Here is a 21,158-nt window from a genome sequence, read left to right as displayed (position 1 = left end):
AATGATGTGGGAATGATAACACGACTGCAATCACCAATGTACGAAAATTAACGATGTTTGGAAAAGTTACTTTTTAGATAGATGCAGGCCATTTTGCAGAAAGATTCTGGAAGCTGTACTCCAAATAAGGCAACTTGCCCAGGCCCAGAGAACCAGCAGCCAAACAGTTTAAGGGAGTGTCACAGCATCACACACCATAGGCAGGAGTTTACAGACAGTCTGGTCTAACCCTTCGCTTGTCTGATGTTGATGCTCTGCAGAGGGAGAGCAGAAGACTTTCTCACCTGCTTTGAGTCCTGGGCTGGGGCGTTCGGAGAACAGCTCCACGCATTCACTGGGGAAGAAGCCCACCTGGAAAAAGAGACCAGCAAAGGCAGCATTGCTGCATACTTAAGAGAAAGAGGCTCGCTTGCTTCCGGACGATGCAGAACATGCCCGGCTGCAATCCGAATTCCGTTTTTACTACCTGCATCCCTCCTGCCATATATGTCTGCTACACATGATCATGGCTCACAAGAATGGGACAAAAAACAGGGAAGGCAAGGGCTGTGTAACAATAAATGACCAAACCACTAAGAGTAATCAAGTACAGTATTACGAAAATGGAAGAATGCATACAAAGCTAGTTTGTAAAGTACAGTGGTGCCTCGTACAACGATTGCTTCATACAACGATGAATTCACACAGCGATGGGTTTCTTTGAGGAATTTCCCCCATCGTTTAACGATGCTCTCTATGGGAGAATTTCACTTAACAATGTCCCTTTTTCGCTCCTGTAAAAGTGTCTTAAACTGTTAGAAACCTGTTTTAAATGCTTGAAATCGTTAGCCCACCTCCTGAAACCTATGCATACTTAATTTGGTGTTGTTCTGAAGCATCCTTAATTTTTGGTGATTTTTTGTTTTTTCTCTCATTGAACTCTATTGAACTGTCCGTTCAATGCATTTCAATGAGAGAGAAAACAAAAAATCACCAAAAATTAACGAAGACTCAGAACAACACCAAATTAAGTTTGCATAGGTTTCAGGAGGTGGGCTAATGATTGCAAGCATTAATCTGTTCCAATTGGAACGGATTAACTGGTTTTCAATGCATTCCTATGGGAAATGGTGTTTCACTTAACGATGTTTTCACATAACGATTTTTTATGGAACCAATTAACATCATTAAGCGAGGCACCACTGTACAGTTATTTTTAAAAAGGTTATGTGCTAGGCATAAATCCTTTAACCAAATGTGAATTTACTAAGAGTAAAACATGGGCAGACATTCAGTACAAAGCAAAAAAATTAAAAGCTTCATCCAGCTGTGAAAAAAACGTGAGGCCGAAGTTCCAGACATCTTGCTTCAGGTGTCTTCTTCAGTCTCAATATTTCACAAGCTGTAAAATGTCCTAATACAAATCATAAACTTCGACCACCAAACTTTGACCGGCTGAATTCCTGTTGATGTAACCACGCCTTTAGAAACATGGTGAGATTACCAGCCAGAGCAATGTTCAATAACTAAAAACTTCCTCCTCTTTGTCCCCTGGCTTTTCTGACTCCTGTATAATCCCTTTCATTACATGGAAGTTGAAGGACCACAGGACAGAAGAAGGATGTCTTTAACGGGATGACATCACCAGCGGAGGGGAAGGACATTCAGTAACTAATTTACTTATTTATTTATTTATTTATTAGATTTCTATCCCGCCCATCTAGACCAAAGGTCTACTCTGGGTGGTTAAAGACTTCCTCCTTCCGTCCCATGGCTCCCATAGGTTCCACACAAAGAAATGGACTACCTGTGAATCAGAAAGACCATAGCACAGAAGTACGAAGTTTTTAATTATGCACCCCACTCCCGCTGGTAATATCAGCACTCTTCTGTAGGTAGAAGTTATACAAGAGAATTTCAGGCACTTATTTGTTACAATTGCATTCTACAATCTGCTTTTGTAACATATGTTTTCACCACAATAAATCCATTAATCCTTACATTCATAACATTATGCATTATAACCCGGCACTGCTCAAAGGATATTTTTTTGGGGGGGGGGGGAGAACCACAACTCCCAGAAAGCTCTGTAAGCCAGATAGGATGGAACATTCTAGGAACTGCAGCCGACTCTCCACACTTAAAGGGGAAGAACAGTGTTTTTGTTTGGCCCAGGTACAAGCTGTTCTGGTCTGTTCACACTAGAGATGTAGAACATGGATAAAGAATATGCAATTTGCCTAATACAAATTCTAATAAAAATTAGAACTCAGTTTGCATTTTAAGACAAACTGTGTTTTTATTATTATTATTTCAGTCCTACCACTAGGCTATTTTCTTTCTTTTTAAAATGCTGATTAAAACATATTCCTGCTCTAAATTAACATTTTGGAGAGGGAACTAATACAGTGCTAAAATTATGCCATGCAGAAAGACAAAAATGTGTTGTTTTCTTCTTTAAATTGATTTTTATCTTTGTACCAAATGTTTCTTTTTCCTTACTGAAACTCTACATTTATAGGGTGTACCTCTTTTAATTTAAGCTTGGCAGCACCACCAGAATCATAAACCAATTCTGCAAATGCTAGCAAGTAGCACTATGTTGTTGTTGTTATTGTTGGCAACATGGAACACATAAGCGCTATGTACTCTGCCCCTGTTTATGTGGCCTCATTTAGCCACTGCCACATTTCCCACTACATTTTATTAGTAGGGAAATAGCTGCATTTTTGCTCTAAAACAGTGCTTCCCAACCTTAGGTAAGCCAGTTGTTCTTGAACTGCAATCCCCAGAAGCTTTCACCACTAGCTGTGCTGGCTGGGGTCATGGGGGGTTGCAATCCAAGAACACCTGGCTTACCCAGGGCTGGGAATCACTGCTCTTAAACAAGGCATGAAGGCACATACAGTGGTGCCTCGCTTAACAACAATAATCCATTCCAGGAAAATCGCCGTTAAGCGAAAACATTGTAAAGTGAAATTTAAAAACCCCATTGAAACGCATTGAAACCCGTTCAATGCATTCCAATGGGGTAAAAACTCACAGTCCAGCGAAGATCCTCCATGTGGTGGCCATTTTCACTGCCTGTATAGTGAGGAATCCGTCCCTAAACACAGCGGGGAGCCATTTTAATTACCCGGTGGCCATTTTGAAACTGCCAATCAGCTGTTAGAAAAAATTCATTTTGCAAAGAATCGGTTCCCGAAGCAGGGAACCGATCATTGCAAAGCGAAATTCCCCCATTTAGACCATTGTTTTGCAATTGCAAAAAGATTGTTGTAAAGCGGATTCATCATAATGCGGGGCAATCGTAAAGCGAGGCACCATTGTATATCTCATTTCTAAGCTGAATCATGGTCCCAAGAAACGTGGCTCAGCTTAAAAACAAGTCATGAAACCTATGCCACAGTAAATCTCCCTGGCTAGAAGATCTCTTTGCTCTGAGGTCCAACCTGGAATCCATGCTTCCCACGCCACCAGCTCCTGTCCTCCTTGGGGGGCATATCTATCACGGAGATGATATCTCCAACCTGTGTCAGGCAGATTAAAAGAAAAAAACTGTCAGTGCATGCACCCATTGCAACATGGATTAGAACTGGAGGTGTCACTTGCATAGATTGCCTGCAATAATATACACAGCATTCAAATGGTGACTTTCTTAAGGGCTGTATCTACATTACCACAATCATCCTTCCAAAAATGTTGTTAGGTTGACAATATTGTTGACATGCATATGGAAGTTTTTTTTTTTAAAAAAAGAGGGGTAGAATAAAACACACAAACATATTTACAGAGGTCAGGGAACACTTGGTTTGTACATTTTGCAATAGAGATATACATTTTGACAGCATTTGTTGATAGTACATTTTGTTCTGCTTCTCTGAGAAGCCAACACATCTTGCAGTTCTGAACGTATGTCTGGCAACTAGCCAGAAGGTATATTATTTTAACTAAATTATAAGAATTGGACTAATCCTTCAGCATGAATTTCCCCCCTTTCCGGCTTCAACAAAAATAGCAAGCTACAGTCTGAAGAGATAAACATTTTAAGTCACTAGAGCGTCACACATTCAAAGATGTTGATCTAAAGGGACTGACTAATATTGACTCATAACTTGGGTATACTGCATACACATGCTTTGGCATTTCACATGAGAAACACTGCAGAAATTGTGATATGGAGTGCAGAAAGATGACGGCAGAAAGATAACAGGCTAGCCAGTAAGAGCAAGGGTCATGCAATATCTGGACCAAGAACTTGAAACTCATAGCTTGTGCTGTTAATCTGTAGTTTAGAAGCAACTCAGTGGTTTAGGTCTCTGGCTAAAGAGTCAGAAGTTAGGAGTTCAATTCCCCACTGTGCCTCCTGCAAGTAGAGCCAGCCTGTGTGGCCTTGGGCAAGCTGCACAATCCCAGGATATCCCCAGAAGCAGAGAATAGTAAACAAATTCTACGTATTCTCTATCTGGAAAACATTGAAAAGGGTCACTATAAATCAGAATATCATTTTTATTAAGTAAAAATATTGAACACTGTAATTAATTACTTTCCTCCATAATTAGCACATGACTACATTACTTATGATTGCCACTCCACAAAGGATCACAATTCCTTTGGAACGCAACTGTTATTTCTTTAGCCTCCTTTATGGCTAGAGAATATGGGCCTCACTAGATGGTAGTGGAGGAAACTATTTTGTCAGTCATCTACACAGTAATTATAAATGTAACTCTAAAAATTATTGCTGCATCTCAAAGGGAGTGAAGATATCCCTCACTAAGTTACATTTGGACTGTAATTAAATTGTTCCTTAATTACTGAAAAGAAAGTAGTACAAGTAGTTAAATATTTCCAAGCTTTGGGCCTACTGATGGCAGATAGCATTCCACACAAACCAAGGTAGTACTGTATAATATGTTGTTGTTATGCGCCATCAAGTTGCCTACAACCCATGGCAACCCTACGAAAATGAGCACTCTCCAAAATGTCCTGTTTTCAACTGTCCTGTTTAGCTCTTGTAAACAAAAGCCTGTGGGTTCTGTTATGGAGTCAGTCCATCTCGTATTGGGTCTTCCTCTTTTCCTGCTGCCTTCCACCTTTCCCAGCATTACTATCTTTTCCAGTACAGTGGCGCCCTGCACAGCAACGATAATCCGTTCCAAAAAAATCGTTGCTATCCAGATTTGTCGCTATGCGGGACTAAAAAGCCCATAGGAACGCATTAAAACACATTTAATGCGTTCCTGTGGGGGGAAAACTAACCGCTATGCAGAAATCCTCCATACGGCCGCCATTTTCACTGCCTGGTATGCGAGGAAACCGCGCGAAAACGCTGCAGGAGGCCATTTTGTTTACCCGGTGGCCATTTTGGAAACTCCGATCAGCTGTTTTAAAAACATCGCAATGCGAAGATTGGTAAGCGAAACGCAAAATTCACATTGCTATGCGTATTTGTCATTAAACAGGGAGCTCGTTATGCGGGGCACCACTGTATTTTATAATACATATAGATTTTGTGAAAGATTCCTCCCTGATATGTCAATTGTACATTGGGGGTCAAGTATGGAATGTTTACACTACTGGCCCTCTGTGTTTATATAAATGAACAAGATTCTGGCCTCTATTTCCAAAGCTGGGGAAAGAGATGAAAAAGTCATTGTATACCATTGCATACTTAGGAAAATATACACATGTGAAAAAGAACATTTGAAGCAAATTACATCACAGGGCAAGGCTTACTTCAAAGGAGAGCTCATCAGATGCTTGTGCTGTATAGCGTTTAACAACATGAGCCGCTGCAATGGCAGGGACATTGATAGAAGCCTCTTCATTCACCAAGAGGCGGTTGCCATGGTTATCAATCTGGAGAGGAAGAGGAGATGCATGTGAAGGAGATGGAGCCTTAGAAGGCCCTATAGGCATCCTTTGGGATAATACCTGGGGAAGGGGGAGGATAGAAAACAGAGGTGGGAGGACACAACCCAGTCTGTTGTACACCACGTAGTGTGGTCCAGGCCAGATGGTGCAGTATAAAAGTGTAATAGATAGATTAGATAGGAAGGAGAGGGAGAGAGAGAGAGAGAGCTACCACCATGGTTTTACACTTTTGACACTTTTATGGCAGGCAGAAACTGAGGTGATCAAAATACATCAGAAGCAATTTATGAGACCCCGGAAACATTATAATCACTGTCTCAACAACTTCAGTTTAACACCAAGACAGTAGTACACCTTCTTTAGCTTTTCTGCAGTGCATTACAAGCATCTGAATCATTTCACATACATTAATATCATAGCAATTATTACAACAGCAGGAGAGGGGATATTTGACACACAACGTATTTTTGCTCCTACAATGCTTCATCATTGGGACACAAAAGTTCTCAGCTCAGAGGAAAGACAAACCAAACACCATCCTCATAGGAGAGATGGAAATAACATAGATTTGCCTCCAGCAATTTTGTGAGTTTGTGGCTGAAGTACAAACCCATGGCTTTCAAGGTTACAAGTCATATTCCTTAGTCACTACGTTGTAATGCACCAGCTTCTCATGCTTATAATAAACATGTATTGATTTGTAAGCTGCGGTTTTACTGAAAATCTAAAGCTATAAGTGGCACTATAGTGGTGCCTCGCTTTACGATTGCCCCGCATTACGATGAAACCGCTTAATGACGATCTTTTTGCGATCGCAATTGTGACCACAAAACGATGGTCTGAATGGGGGAATTTCGCTTTGCGATGATTGGTTCCCTGCTTCGGGAACTGATTCTTCGCAAAACGTTTTTTGAACAGCTGATCGGCGGTTTCAAAATGGCCGCCGGGTGATTAAAATGGCTCCCTGCTGTTTTTAGGGATGGATTCCTCGCTATACAGGCAGCAAAAATGGCCGCCATATCTTCGCTGCACGGTGAGCTTTTACCCCACTGGAACACACTGAACGGGTTTCAATGCGTTTCAATGGGGTTTTTATTTTCACTTTACGATGTTTTCGCTTAACTGCGATTTTCCTGGAACGGATTATCATCGTTAAGTGAGGCACCACTGTACCTGGAACCAAATTGTGTTGGCATTTCCAGGCATTCAGACAATCTTAGGAAGGAACAGGAAAAACTGAGACAGATTAATCTGGGCAAAAATAAGTTGCCTACAGGACTAGAGTTTAGAAAAGTTATTTTTCTGGACTGCAGTAGAACCGCAGGACCCCAAGGGGATCGGTTCCAAGCCCCGCCCCCTGCAGATACAGAAAACTGCAGATTATAGCAAACCGTACAGATACTATAGTCTCTAGTTCCCTCTAGTGCCCAGTTCTGATCACAGCATTGTCAGGTGTTTTTGCTTATTATTTTTGGGTAGCGGATAACTGAATCCGTGACTACGGATCCCATGGATAGCAGGCTCCTACTGTACAGCTCTCAAAATCCTATAGCCAGCATGTCTGGTAGATTCCAGAAGCTGGACTTGAAAAAGCAACATTTCCAGCTAAGTGACCTCTGCTGCATTTCCCACCCACCCCCCATGTCATTCACCTCCATCCAGGTGAGAACTGGCCCACAGTTGATGTTGCTGTCCACAATAGCTGAAAGTTTCTCCAGGTACTGTGAGAGCATGGGTACCAGCAGCTGGTGAGGGAAAGAAACAAGTTAGCAGGATATCACTGGGACCATTTCTCCCAAATTCAAGCATCAGGCAGGCCCAAGGCATTTTTGCTGACTGGCCATCCAAATGAATCTCACTTCAAAAGCAGTGACGGACAGGTTGATTACCCGTAACTGTAGTTTATCTGTGAATTCATGCATATTGGTTCATCCTTCACCTGTGTGACCATCCTCAGAATCTTCCAGAACAGTGGTTGCCAGATGTGGGTCCCCAGATGTTTTTGAACTTTAAAAACCCCAGAAAATCTGGCCACAACAGCTAGTGGTGAAAGTTTCTGCAAGTTTTAGTCCAAGAACATTTGGGGGACTCAAGTTTAGGTACCGCAGTTCTCGAGCCCAAATAAGTGTTAGGAGACACACCCTCCACCATGCATGCTCCCCAGTCTGAGGGCAGTCCTCATGTCCCCCAGTTTGCCGCTGATTCAGAAACAACAGGAGGTGTGAGGTAGAGAGAGGGCAGGACAGGTGGGTTGTATAAATCCACAGATGAAGAACTACAGTTAGAGGCAACCTTCTTCGCAGGCTCTATGAAATCACAGGTGGGCGACGAGGAAGCTGTTGGGATGTCATGCCAATAGAGAGATTCACCACTCTGCCAAATGCAGCATCCAACCTAGCCTGGATGCTCAATCTGTAATGTCTGATCAATGTTGAAGGCTGGGACCAGGCTGCTGCCAGTGTTGGCATTAGGCCAGTCTCTTTCCTGCTGTGGACCCTTTTATCTTTAAGAGTTGAGCCCAACGCTGAAGAAGACACCCTAGATCACTCCTGAAAATTGAGCAATTCATTTGCTGCTGCAGCTATTGAGTTGTGACAGTGCAAGCATAACTTGCCCAAGGTCTGCTGGATCAGTTAGCTCAATTTGAGCAATTGGCTGAAGGTGGGGTATGATGCCCTCAACCCTGGTCATCTCTCCCTCCAATGCCAAGCCCAGGTAGATCAAGTCATGGTGCTCCTCCTCATGTCCAACGGCAGACTTGACATGGTGCAAGAGACAATGAGGCAACAGTGGCAGTAATTTGGACAGAGGAGTTTGGGCACTTTGACTACTTGATTCTGGCCTTTTTCAACTGATGATCAGAATCAGGAGATTTCTTCCTTCTTTTCTCCACCAATGGTGGTGGCTTCAGTGACTTGGAAGTGGATGTCCTCGATTTTGAGATTCGGAGTCAGAGTTTGCTGGCTAGTGTCTATCTCAGCAAACAGCCTCAACAAGTCTTAGTAGAGGTCGAACTGGTCTGGGGAGCCTCCATAAGAGATTTATTTGATGGAGTTCACAGGCTGCAGCTGTAGGAATCTTTTTGAAAATAGCATCAACAGTCTGCAGAGACTTTTCCCACAGATCAAATTTCAGGCATGACTGGTGGTTCCTGATGGCTACCTTCATAAAAAATTTTTTGCAGAACTGACAGTTTTGTCATTGATGCCCCTTACTGAGGCAATATAAACACTCCATCAGTGAAGGCAAGTTTATTATTACAACTAAAGAATCTTCTGGATGGGTCTGTTGGGACCATAAAAAAGTAACAAGAAATAAACATTTTTTTAGGAACAACAAAGAGGAGAAGAGAAGCGAGGTAAGAAAAACTACATATAAATGGTCTGGAGAAAAACTAGCAACAGTAAGCTCTAAGAAAAACTCCTGAAGTGTTCTCTCAGCAGCAAACGGAGGGAACTGAGGACTGTCCTCATGGTGTAGAGCATGCATGGCGGAGAGGGTGCTTCCTAATACTTTTTTAGATTCCAAGAACATTCACGTAGGTCTGAACCCATATGTGTGGAATCATAGATCACAAAAAAGAAAGGAATGCAATTTTCATCTCACGGCAGCATGGCAATTTAAGAGATCAAGAAACATTGTGCAGCACACACAACTCTGTCTTTCAGCAAAGGGGAATGGTTGGAAAACTAAAGAAACACAATGGGGACCACTGCAGCCATACCGCAGGATCTAGTAGATTATATAGTTCCCTCACTCTACGGATAAAGCAGGCCCTACAAGGAATCTTATGGAAATGGATCTTAAGGAGCTGCGTTATACTAGATCAGAGTAACTGTCCCGTATGGTTGACACTAGTTCTCCAAGATCATGGGCAAAGAAAGGTCTTGCTACCCAGTCAAGAAAGTAGTGATTGAATATACTCCGCTGTATGGTAGGATCAGCTACTCCACCTAATACAGTGGTGCCTTGCTTAACAATTGCTTCGCTTAATGACAAAACCGCTATATGATGACTGCGATTGCAAAATGATGTTTTAATAAGCAAAATCCACTTTGCGACGATCGGTTCCCTGCTTCGGGAACCGATTCTTCACATTACAAAGTTTTTAAAACAGCTGATTGGCGGCTTCAAAATGGCCGACTGCTGTGTAAAATGGCTCCCCGCTGTGTTTTTGGATGGATTCCTCGCTATACAGGCACCGAAAATGGCTGCCCCTATGGAGGATCTTCACTGGATGGTGAGTTTTTCAGCCCATTGGAACGCATTGAACGGGTTTTCAATATGTTTTGATGGAATTTTTTAAATTTCGCTTAACAAGGATTTCGCTCTACAGCGATTTCGCTGGAACGGATTATCCTTGTTAAGCGAGGCACCACTGTATTACATCATTAAAGGTCAGGTAGGTTTAGACAATGAGGAGAGTTTTTTCCCCACTGTTGCTCCCAGACAGAGATGGAGAAGCCCCATTCCTGTGTGTGCAACCCCCACAGTTCTTCACTTTACGGCATGTTAGCTAGAGCTGGTAGGAGTTGCAGTCCAATATGATCTCTAGTGCAGCCTTCCCCAAATCCATACCTTTCAAAGGTGTTGTACTATAGCTTCCATCATTCCCAGTCACCAAGGCCTTTGACCAAAGATAAATTGGAACTGTGGGCGAATATAAGGTTCCAGGAGAATAGGCTGGTGGAATACACACATACACACACAAAATAATTCTCACACAGATACCTCCGGGTGAGCCCGCATGTGGCTGAAGGGTGGCAGTTCAGGAAGCTGAGAGAAACGCCTGTCAAAAATGCAGCAATGCAGATGAGCGTCCAAAGTCCGGAACTCCTCATAGTTACGGTGCACCTGCCAGTTCTTTCCCTGAGGGATCGAAGGCAAACACTGAGAAACAAGCAGATTTAAGGAGAGAGATCCACACTATTATATTTCCAATCACTATGTATAGGTATGGAAGCTGGACAGTAAAGAAAGCTGACAGGAAAAACAAATGATTCATTTGAGATGGGCCACTGGATGTAAATAGGCATCCTTCAGTCTTGAGAGACTATGGTAATGTGCTCTGAATATAGGTCTTGGAACAGTGTCTAGTGTGGCTGAGAAGGCCAATTTGAGAGTGACAATCCCTTCCACACTGAAGACAAATCCAATCTGTCCCCTGTCCAGTTCCCTGATTTTGCTGCTTTTGTGACTTCCTCTTTGCCTCAGTCTGCTGGACAAGGGTCTCTTCGAACTGGGAGAGGCCATGATGCAACGCCTGCCTCCAGGCTGAACGCTCAGATGTCAAGGTTTCCCATCTGTTGAGGTCCATTCCTAAGGCCTTCAGATCCTGCTTGCAGATGTCCTTGTATCGCAGCTGTGGTCTCCCTCTGGGGTGATTTCCCTGCACTAATTCTCCATATAGGAGTTCTTCTGGAATCTGACCATCAGCCATTCTCACAACATGCCCAAGCCAACGTAAACGTCGCTGTTTCAATAATGTATACATGCTAACAATTCCAGCTCGCTACAGGACTACACTATTTGGAACATTGTCCTGCCAGGTAATGCCCAAAATGCATCGGAGACAACGCATATGTTCAACTTCCTCTCCTGCCGTGCACAAAGGGTCCAGGACTCACTGCAGTACAGGAGTGTTTTGGGCATTACCTGGCAGGACACACGCTCTATAGACCTGGATCTTTGTATAGTCCGTCAGCTTTTTGCTGAGCCATACTCTCTTTGTGAGTCTAGAGAACATAGTAGCTGCTGGAGAATATGTTGAAAACAACAGAAACAAAGGCTCAATATATGAAACAACAACTTGAAAATAAATTAATCAGTTGGCAAAATAAACCACTACAAGGACAACGCCTGAGAAATATTGATGGAAATCATGATAATAATTTAACATGGGCATGGCTAAAACTGGGGACCATTAAGAAACTGAAGACTTGATTTTTGCTGCACAAGAACAAACACTCAAAAACAATGTGATGAAAGCTAAGATTCAAGGAATTAGTGCTAACTCCAAATATCGACTCTGCAAAGAAAAAGATGAAACTGTGTCACACCTCATCTGTGAATGTCCAAAGAGTGCACAAGCAGATTACAAAATTAGACATGATAGAATGGCAAAATTAGTACACTGGTGCAAAAAAATATGACTTGCCAACTTCCAAAAACCCATGGGGACATCAGGTAGAGAATGTGTCAGAAAATGAGGAAGTCAAGATCTTGTGGGATTTCTAAATCCAAATGGACAGACACCTTGAACATAACGCACTAGACGCAGTAGTAATAGAATGAAGAAATGTCTGGATCATTGATATTGCAATTCCAGGGGATGCCAGAGTTCAAGATAAAGAAATGGAGAAACTAACAAAATACAGAGATCTGACAATCTGAACATCTCGCTTGTGGATGACCACTTCAGTGGTCCCCGTAGTCATTGTGGCTTTGGGAAAAATATCAGGAAGTTTCACACAGTACTATAAGCAGTTGAAGATATCAGAAACAACAGCATCAGAGATTTTTTTAAAAACTGGCAATATTAGGAACAGCATACATACTGCGCTGATATTTAACAGATACTTAGGTTTTTGGATAAAAATTGTATCCGTTATATAATGATTAGTCAATGTTTTTATAATTTTGAGTGACTGTGCTTGGTATTTCTGAATAATAATACATTACAGAACAAGCCATTTGTCATGGATTCAGGACATACTAAAATGTTACTGCCTAAACTGACTCACTCTGAATAATGGTATGGATAACCCTATGTCTGTATGCAAAGATTGTGCCCTATAATCCTGCTCAGATCCTGTATCAGCACACAGCATCCCTGGATAATAGTCTGGATCCCAATAATTAAATTTAAAACAACATCTTGACTAGTTAACTAATAAGTTGACAACTCTGTTCAGAGTAAGAAGCAAACCAACCAAAAAACAAACAAACAAAACACCTCAACAGATTTTGGCCAATCGGCTTTTCTCTCAGTCTCACCTGACAAGTGACTTGAACTGCAAACAGCAGGTCTCCCTCCTCCAAGTTGTTGGAGTTCTCATTCTGTTCAGGTGCCAGCTGCAGCTGCAGGGAGAGACAACATTTAAGCACCTCTGGAAACTGAGGGAAGACTCAACATTAATGTTTCTCACACACACACAATGGCTACCATAATGACCCATCATGTGCCATGGTGACAGTTGCTGGTGCTTAATGACCATGGAAAAGAGAAGGAAGGAAACATACCTGAATGTGTCCAAAATCTACCGCCTCGTAGTGGAAATGGGCACACTCGGTCAGCTTGGGGAAGTGACCCCGTGTGATAGAAAGCCTACAGAGAAAAAGGTGGTTTAAAAAAAGAAAGGAATTGAATACTTTGCCATGGGTAACGATTCTGAGGCTCAGTCTAGGGCAGGAAGCAATCCCCAGCATCCCTCGCCACTGGTTCTGCTAGCTAAAGATGAGGAGAGTTGCAGTCCAAAAGCATCAGAATGGTTACACTTTACCCACTTCTGTGAGGGACAAGAGTGAAAATCAGCTCTCCCAACTCAAACCCTACTACTACCAGTGGTGCCTCGCAAGATGAGCACCCCGTTTAACGACGAAATTGCATCACGATGAACTTTTTGTGATCGCAAAAGCAGTCGCTTTACGATGTTTTAAGTGGGGTTTTTTTGCTTTGCGATGATCGGTTCCCTGCTTCGGGAACTGATTCTCGCAAAATGACGATTTTCGGCTAGCTGATCGGCGGTTCCAAAATGGTCACCGGGTAAAAAAAATGGCTCCCCGCTCTTTTCTGGGATGGATTCCTCGCTGCACGGGCAGCAAAAATGGCCGTGCTATGGAGGATCTTCGCTGGACCGTGAGTTCAAGCCCATAGGAACGCATTAATCGGGTTTTAATGCGTTTCTATGGGCTTTTTTATTTCGCATTACGACATTTTCGTTCTACAGCGATTTCGCTGGAACGAATTAACGTCGTAATGCAAGGCACCACTGTACTTGTAAGAAAACCTACTGCGACATTTTGGTCCTAATTAGAGATGAGCATGGTTCATCTTACTTCATATTTCTTCCCAATATGTGTTCAAAGCAGCGGTTCATACTTCATCCGAACATGTGTTCGGCCCTTCCCAGCTCCACTTCTTCCGGTGGGCACCCACTCAGTGGCAGCACCTAGAGCAGGAGAGGCAGGGAAGCCAAGCGGCTGTCTCTGAGTGGGTCAAACACATTTGGATGAAGTATGAACCGGCATGAACCACCAGTTCATGGTGGTTCGTGCTCATCTTTAGTCCAAATAGATCATCTCTCCTTTCCTTTGTGTTTTGTTTTTTAAGTTCAGGCCTTGCTCCCACAAGCTCAACAACATGACAAACATTAAGGAATTCTGGAATTTGTAGTCTAGTAATACCTGGGGAGCCAAGATTCAGAACCATGAGGCCTGCAAAGGCCTATTTTATCACACACACCCTCAATTTAATTAAGTACTCATCCTCCATACCAGCTTTTGGTAAGGATATGCCTCACTCTCATGCCAAACAGCCACTAGGACCTAACAGGCTTCTTGCTTCTATGAAGCATCACCTCTATAGAGTGTTCTCCCCCACCGAACAATTGTGTCTAGTCCTGGAGAAAGGCAGGAAGCTAGCAACAACACATAGTCACATTCTCTCTTAATTTCTTTGGGATACTTTGCCCATCCATCCAAATCATGACTTCCATCCGATTCCACTAAAACAGACTTGCCAACCAACAGGGCTCAGGGATGTGTGTGTAAATCTATTCTGGCTTGCTTTGCTGGCCTTTAAGAATAAACTGGTCTGCAGAGTGTCAGCAAGAAGCATTTTACAGCATGGAAGTACACTGTATTTTATTACTTAATGGCTTTGCGTCTGTGGCTTTCCCTACTTGCTTGTATTATACCTTGTCACGTTGTGACATTGTTAAATTTTGGATTTTTTAAAATGAAAACAGCAGAGGACTACCTACATGAAAGAAATCTGTGTGCAAGCTCAATGCTGCATCACTAACTTTTATTAAGGCACAGCTGCAAGGGCTTGGTCAAAAATTAACAGCCCTCTGTTGCATCTCAGTCCTTGGGGTTGCTAATTTTTGACCAAGCCCTTATAGCCCTTGCATCTCAACCCTCCCTATTTTACCTCTTGGTTGGCTTCCCCTTGATGTTGCTTGCTGCATTTCCCAACGCACGCACTTGACCCTCGCCTGCTGCATCAATGCTGTCCGTGCTCCGGGCCTGTGTAATCGAAGACAAGCAAGGTGTCAAGAAAAAGTGATTTAAAAAACATTTCTCCAAGGTAAGGATTAGGAAAGGCTGTGTCATTCAGGATTGCACAAATACAAGAGTAGGGTGGCATGCTTCTTGAACCACAAAAAATCTAACAAATTGCAAGCTTTTGTGAATAAAATTGCTCTTCATCAACTGGGCACCACCCCTTTCTGGACAGTGTAGACAAATTGTGGGTAAGAGTCCCAAAATTCACGGCAAATGTCTGTCCAGAGTCTGCTTATTTACTTAGGTTGTAAAGTCAGCAGAGGGTGTCTTGAACTCTTGCAGCACAGTTGGAATTTTCCACCCAGACACCAAAGGAAGGATTGGCTAATCACTCTTCAGATTTTCAACTCTTCAGCCACTTTTCCATCCCACAGCTAGATCAGGGATGAGCTGCCAGAGGGATGGAGAGGGGGAGAGAAGGGCAGGCAATCCAGTACTAGTCAATTATTGTACTCAACAATAGAAACCTCTCTTTCTTTCCTTCCTCCCGGAACAAAACTTGAAAAAGTTAGGTCTTGAAATCTTAAGTCCCCAAATCAACAGCCATACTGGCTGCAGGACTGGAAGTGCTGCCGTCACAATCTAACTTTTCAAGCTGCACCCTGCATTCCCCCCATATTTGTGCCAGAGAACTCTCCATTGCTCTGCAACAAACTGGGGAGTGTGGGGAGGGCTATGGGAGGTGTGAGTGGAGATATTTTGAGACAACTGTCAATCTGTTGGCATGTGGAAACCAAAAGATACAAGTCAGAGTCTTCAAGTTGCAAAGTACGATGGATGATCTGGTCTTATTCCAATCACTGACACCTAAAACCAAACATATCTTTAACAGTCTCTCTCCAGCCTTTTCTTCAGCTGCTGTGCTAACTACTGTATTTACTCGAGTATAAGCCTAGTTTTTCAGCACAATCTGTTTGCTGAAAAAGCACCCCCTTGGCTTATACCCGAGTCTGTGTCAAAATTACATGTTCCCCCCTGCAGTCCGGGTGTTTTCCGGACTCCCCCGCTCATCTATGGGCGCCTGCAGCCTCTGTGGATGGTCCAATGACCCAGGTTAAGACACTGCATTTCTGCTTCCAGGACACTCCCATCCTCCTCCTTCTGCATATTCTCTGTCCCCACCTTCCTCCTCCCACCTTCCTCCTCCATCTCCTTCCATCTTGTTACGCAGCAGTAGAGCAGTAGATAAGTGCAGCAACCGGTATGAGTCCTCCCTCCCCAGGCAGTGAAGTGTGTCTCGCAGCTCAGAAGGGCAGTATCTTCAAAAACATTTAACCTACTGATGCCTCAATTAATGTAATTTTATTGGTATCTGTTTTTATTTTTGAAATTTACTAGTAGCTGCTGCATTTTCCATCCTCGGCTTATACTCGAGTCAATACGTTTCCCCAGTTTTGTGGTAAAATTGGGTGCCTCGGTTTATACTTGGGTCGGCTTATACTCGAGTCTATACGGTAGCTTAGTTCCACTGTTTCCTGAGAAATCTTTTAAACCATCAACATGTTCTTTAGATCAGGGATGAAGAACTTGTGGGTCTCCAACCGTTGTTCCAGTCCTGGCCCCATAAGCAACATCTGGAGGAGCACAAGTTCCCCAACTCTAGATTGTACGCAAACTGTTTGTTAACCATACTTGCTCATTTCCACCAACCTTATATTTAACTAAAATTCAATTTGTTATAGCTTGACCTTCCACAAGTTTGGGTCTACTCTTTGGAGAAACAGAAAGGAAAGGTACTCTACCAAATATCTGAAGATATTGTTCCACTGTCTCTTTGCCGTGCTAAACATACCTAACTTCCTTTGACCTTTTCTTATAGGAAGAGGTCTCCAGGACCAACATCATCTTTGTTCCTGTTTGTCAACAGACTATGTAAACTGCAGTGCCCATAAACAGACACAAAGCTCAAGGCGGAGAGTTTGACAAAGTTACTTTTTTAGACTAGAATTCCCTAGGAGATTCTGGAACTTGTAGTCACCAAAACTAACTTCACCAGGCTCTTGGTCTGGGCAAAGTAGAACAGAGGAATGCCATTACTTCTCACAATGTGGGATGCTATGCTTTTCTTGAATTTAAAAAGTACCAAACTGTGGCTATTCCACAAACCATGACCCTTCTTCTTTCCCCAGGTCATGGAAAGGAAAAAGGAACTGTGTGGCAAGCAATGTCATCAGGCATGGAGTTTCCCTTCTCCATTTCTCAGACTGCAGCTAAATGGAGATGGGGAAACTCTTGAGCATGATGCATCACATCACATGTTCAGCTTTACCACGCATTTCTGGGGGAAAAGTGGATGTGGGGCTACTTGTTTGTGGAATGGGTTTGATGATCTAACTGCAACACTATAACCTGTGGAGTCTGTTATAGATAGAAAAACTATCCTTGGACCTCCATACAAATGACAGAACACTATGCCATGTACAAAGCACCCAAAGGCTCCAAGCAGATAGGCCATCTACTCCTTCCTCTGCTACAGGATGAGATCTCTTCCATTTCAATCATGGGCCATCAGTGGCCCAAGATCTTCAGTCTCACCACCTGTAAAAAGAAATGAGGACACATCTCCCCTCAAAGTAAGCAGACGGCATCATCAGAAAACAAAGTACTGTATTGTAAAGCCTCTATGAATCTGAGTCGAATTCAAGATCTAAAAGTATAATGAAGTGTAGTTGATAGAGTATCGGATTAGGACTCAAGAGACTCAAAACTAGGTTGAAACCCCTGCTCCACCATGGTTTACATGGGGGTGGGGGGTGGGGAGAGAAAATGGTAATCATTCCTTGAACATCTCAAGCACATCAAATATGCCATTAAGTCTGAAACAACTTGAAGATCCATAAGAAAAAAGCAAAGTGTTCTGCTTACATACTACTCCGCTTAAAGCACTCTCTGGGCAGTTTACAATTTAATTATGCAGACAACACATTCCTTCCCCACCCCCACCAGCTGGTTACTCAGTCGAAGGACCTCAGAAGGATGGAAGGCTGAGTCATGAGCAGATCTTCTCCTGTGCGACTTAAGTAAAAAGTACACTGGCCTCAATTTAGTCATTTTAGCTTCCACTGAGAGTTCAGAATAATATTCTTTCCACACTGAGCAGAAGAATGTCTTTCATTTTTTTATTTCCTTTTTCAATCGATAGATGGAGGGTCCATATCAATAACGAGCTACAATTCAACAGTTTAAGAGAGTTTGCAAAGCTTCATACCATGGAAGCTGCATTTATGCCAGGTCAGGCTAATGTGTTTATCTAAGTCTAGGAATGAATAGGATGCGGCTCTCTGGGTGTTGCTGGGTTGCAACTCCCATTAACTCCGTTAACAAAGCCAGTGGTGAGGGGGGGGGGCATCGGAGTTGACGCTGATCGAGTATTTGAAGAGCCCCAAATTGCCCATTTCTGATCTAGTTCATAATGTCTTTCAGCCCAACTGCTGAATTCAATCTCGAAGAGGTTTTTGATGGCCACACTTCAATGATGGATTGAGTAAAAGGGGAAAGTATACGATGAAAAATAGCAGTATCGTTTTGACTAAAAATCTTTCAAAGTTTTACAACAGAAAAACCGTATGAAATCTAAGAAGCCAAATAATCGTGCCACAGGCAAGATTGGGAGGCCTTAATTTGGCCCCAGGGGCTGAGGCTGCCCACCCTGTTTCCATCTGTGAGCATCTAGTCCAACCGAAAGCAACTCTCCCGAATCAAAGGTCTAGACAGAATTACAGAATGGCAGAGCTGGTTCCATCTTTTGATTCTGGAAGGTTGCTGCTACTCAGATTAGACACTCCTTCTCATCATCTTTTCTATGACTGTTCAAAATAATGTATCAAAGGCTTGAAAGCATTAAGATGCAAGTCCATTACTTACTATTTAGTTCTTCATAGTTAGAGATACCCCTTTCCAAATTCAAATTTGTCTCCATTTACAATGAACCTAATCCTCCCCATAGCCTGCCCCTCTGGGCCCAGCACACAATTCAAGAATATAAGCCAGTACAGTGGTGCCTCGCTTAGTGATTGCCTCGTTTAATGATGTATTCGCTTAGCGATCAGGTTTTTTGAGTGATCTTGCGCTCCGTTTAGTGATGTTTCCAATGGGGGAACTTCGCATAGCGATGTTCGGGACCTTGCTTCGCTTAGCAATGAGTTTAGGCCCCCCAGTTTCGCTTAGCAATGTTTTTGACAGCTCCGTTTTCGCTATTTTTAAAAGGTGTTAAATTGTTTAAAAAGGGTTTAGAGTGCTTGAAATTGTTGGTGCACTCAATAAACCCTTTGTTAACCAAAATTGGCTTCGTTCTGACTCTTTTTGAATTTTTGGTGATTTTTTTCTCCCCCATTGAAATGCATTGAAAAGGTTTCAATGCATTCCAATGGGGGAACCGCGTTTCGCTTAGTGATGTTTCCTATGGCGATTTTCGCTTAAGGACGGCAATCCGTTCCCATTGGAACGGATTATCCGGTTTTCAATGCATCTCTATGGGAAAACGCGTTTTGCTTAGCGATGTTTTCCCATAGCGATGAATTTTTTTGAACCAATTAAAATCGTTAAGCGAGGCACCACTTTAGTTGTATAGACCAAGTGTAACCCTGCACACAGCAACATAACTGCATAAATAGCTGGCTGCTCTCTGGGAATTTAAACAGGAAATATTGTGACAAGCACCACGAGCTGACAGGCATGTGAACTTGTGACTAAAATACAGTAATGCAGTTTATGGAGCATATTTTTGCTTGACAAATACTGCTGAATAATAAGTTACTGCACTCTGGGATAGCTGTATGACCGACCATTCCTTTCATTCTCACAAACCCTCTTTCCAATGTGTCTTCCACTTCTCCATTTTCTCTGCCCTACCAACCACTACTAGGAAACTTCTGTTGATGATTTAGCCTCCTAAGGAACATAAGTAGTTGCCTTTATGCTGAGTCAGTCAATCCATCTAGGTTAATCCTGCCAATATGAAAGTTACCTTTTGGGGGGGGGGGCAGCAACTTGAAGAATTTCTAGAGAATAAGAAACTGTAACCCTTCCCATTCACCCCAGCTAGCATGACCAAGGGCAAAGAGTTCAACATCGGGGAAGCCAGGCATTGCCCATGCTTAGAAGAAATACATTTCTGAACTTCTAGTTCTGAGAACCAGAAGGGGGTGAGCTTTTTGGTGGTGGCACCACTGCCTGGATTCCTCTCTCTCCCCCTCTGCCTAGGGCATTTGATGCCTGACAAAAACAATCTCCCCCAGGTCTTTTAGATTGGCTTAGCTTTAATTTTATCTTGGATGTGATCTCAACAGATGGGAATGGATCTCAACAGGAATGGATCTCAACAGATGGAAAATCTTGACATCTGAGCGTTCATCCTGGAGGCAGGCGGTGCATCATGGCCTCTCCCAATTTGAAGAGACCCTTGTCCAGCAGGCTGAGGCAAAGAGGCAGTTACGAAAGCAGCAAAACCAGGGAGCTGGACAGGGGACAGATTGGATTTGTCTTCAGTGTGGAAGGAATTGTCACGCTCGAATTGGCCTTCTCAACCACACTAGACGCTGTTCCAAGTCCTCAATACAGAGCACGATAGCATAGTCTTTCGAGACTGAAGGATGCCATTGACCTGTGATCTACTGTACTGACTAATTACATCAGCGTTGTTTTTAATGTGGTTTTTAACTGTTTATATTAATTTAATTATATTGTAAGCAACTCTGAGAATCTAATATTACCGAAGAATAGTGCACGATGAATGTATATATTCTTGTCTAATAATGTGCTGTTAAGTCAATCCTGACTTATACCAACCCGTTTCCTAGGTTGTGAGTACTCAAAAATAATTCCTCATTCCCTTCTTCTGCAGGCTATCTGGGTACCAAAAGGCCCCATCAGCTTTCAAGAACTTTCAATAGCTGTAAACCAAGTAGGCTGGATGTTAGAAAGTAAAAAGCCAATGGACTGATCCTGCCACAATTTAACAGCTACCTTTACTATGTCAAAAGAAAGCAACAGAACATCTTCAATCAGTAAAGAAA

The 21,158-nt window shown here is 42.8% G+C and overlaps 1 protein-coding gene across 1 annotated transcript in view; it reads right to left on the bottom strand.

Annotated features, from left to right (window-relative positions):
* Window positions 1–21,158, bottom strand: part of ARHGAP33 (Rho GTPase activating protein 33) — a 57,654-nt gene that overhangs the window by 28,917 nt on the left and 7,579 nt on the right. Inside the window, exons 2-9 of the mRNA XM_072979449.2 lie at window positions 15,011–15,105; window positions 13,099–13,183; window positions 12,853–12,936; window positions 10,588–10,725; window positions 7,509–7,601; window positions 5,719–5,841; window positions 3,432–3,509; window positions 285–351 (exon numbers count right to left, since the gene is read on the bottom strand). Coding sequence (XP_072835550.2) covers window positions 285–351; window positions 3,432–3,509; window positions 5,719–5,841; window positions 7,509–7,601; window positions 10,588–10,725; window positions 12,853–12,936; window positions 13,099–13,183; window positions 15,011–15,105 — 763 coding nt within the window. The remainder of the gene's footprint in view (window positions 1–284; window positions 352–3,431; window positions 3,510–5,718; window positions 5,842–7,508; window positions 7,602–10,587; window positions 10,726–12,852; window positions 12,937–13,098; window positions 13,184–15,010; window positions 15,106–21,158) is intronic.

Source organism: Pogona vitticeps, chromosome 9 (assembly GCF_051106095.1).
Source record: "Pogona vitticeps strain Pit_001003342236 chromosome 9, PviZW2.1, whole genome shotgun sequence".
NCBI classification, from domain to species: domain Eukaryota; kingdom Metazoa; phylum Chordata; class Lepidosauria; order Squamata; family Agamidae; genus Pogona; species Pogona vitticeps.
Note: the sequence above shows the minus strand (reverse complement) of the source record. Positions and strands in the feature narration are given on the sequence as shown.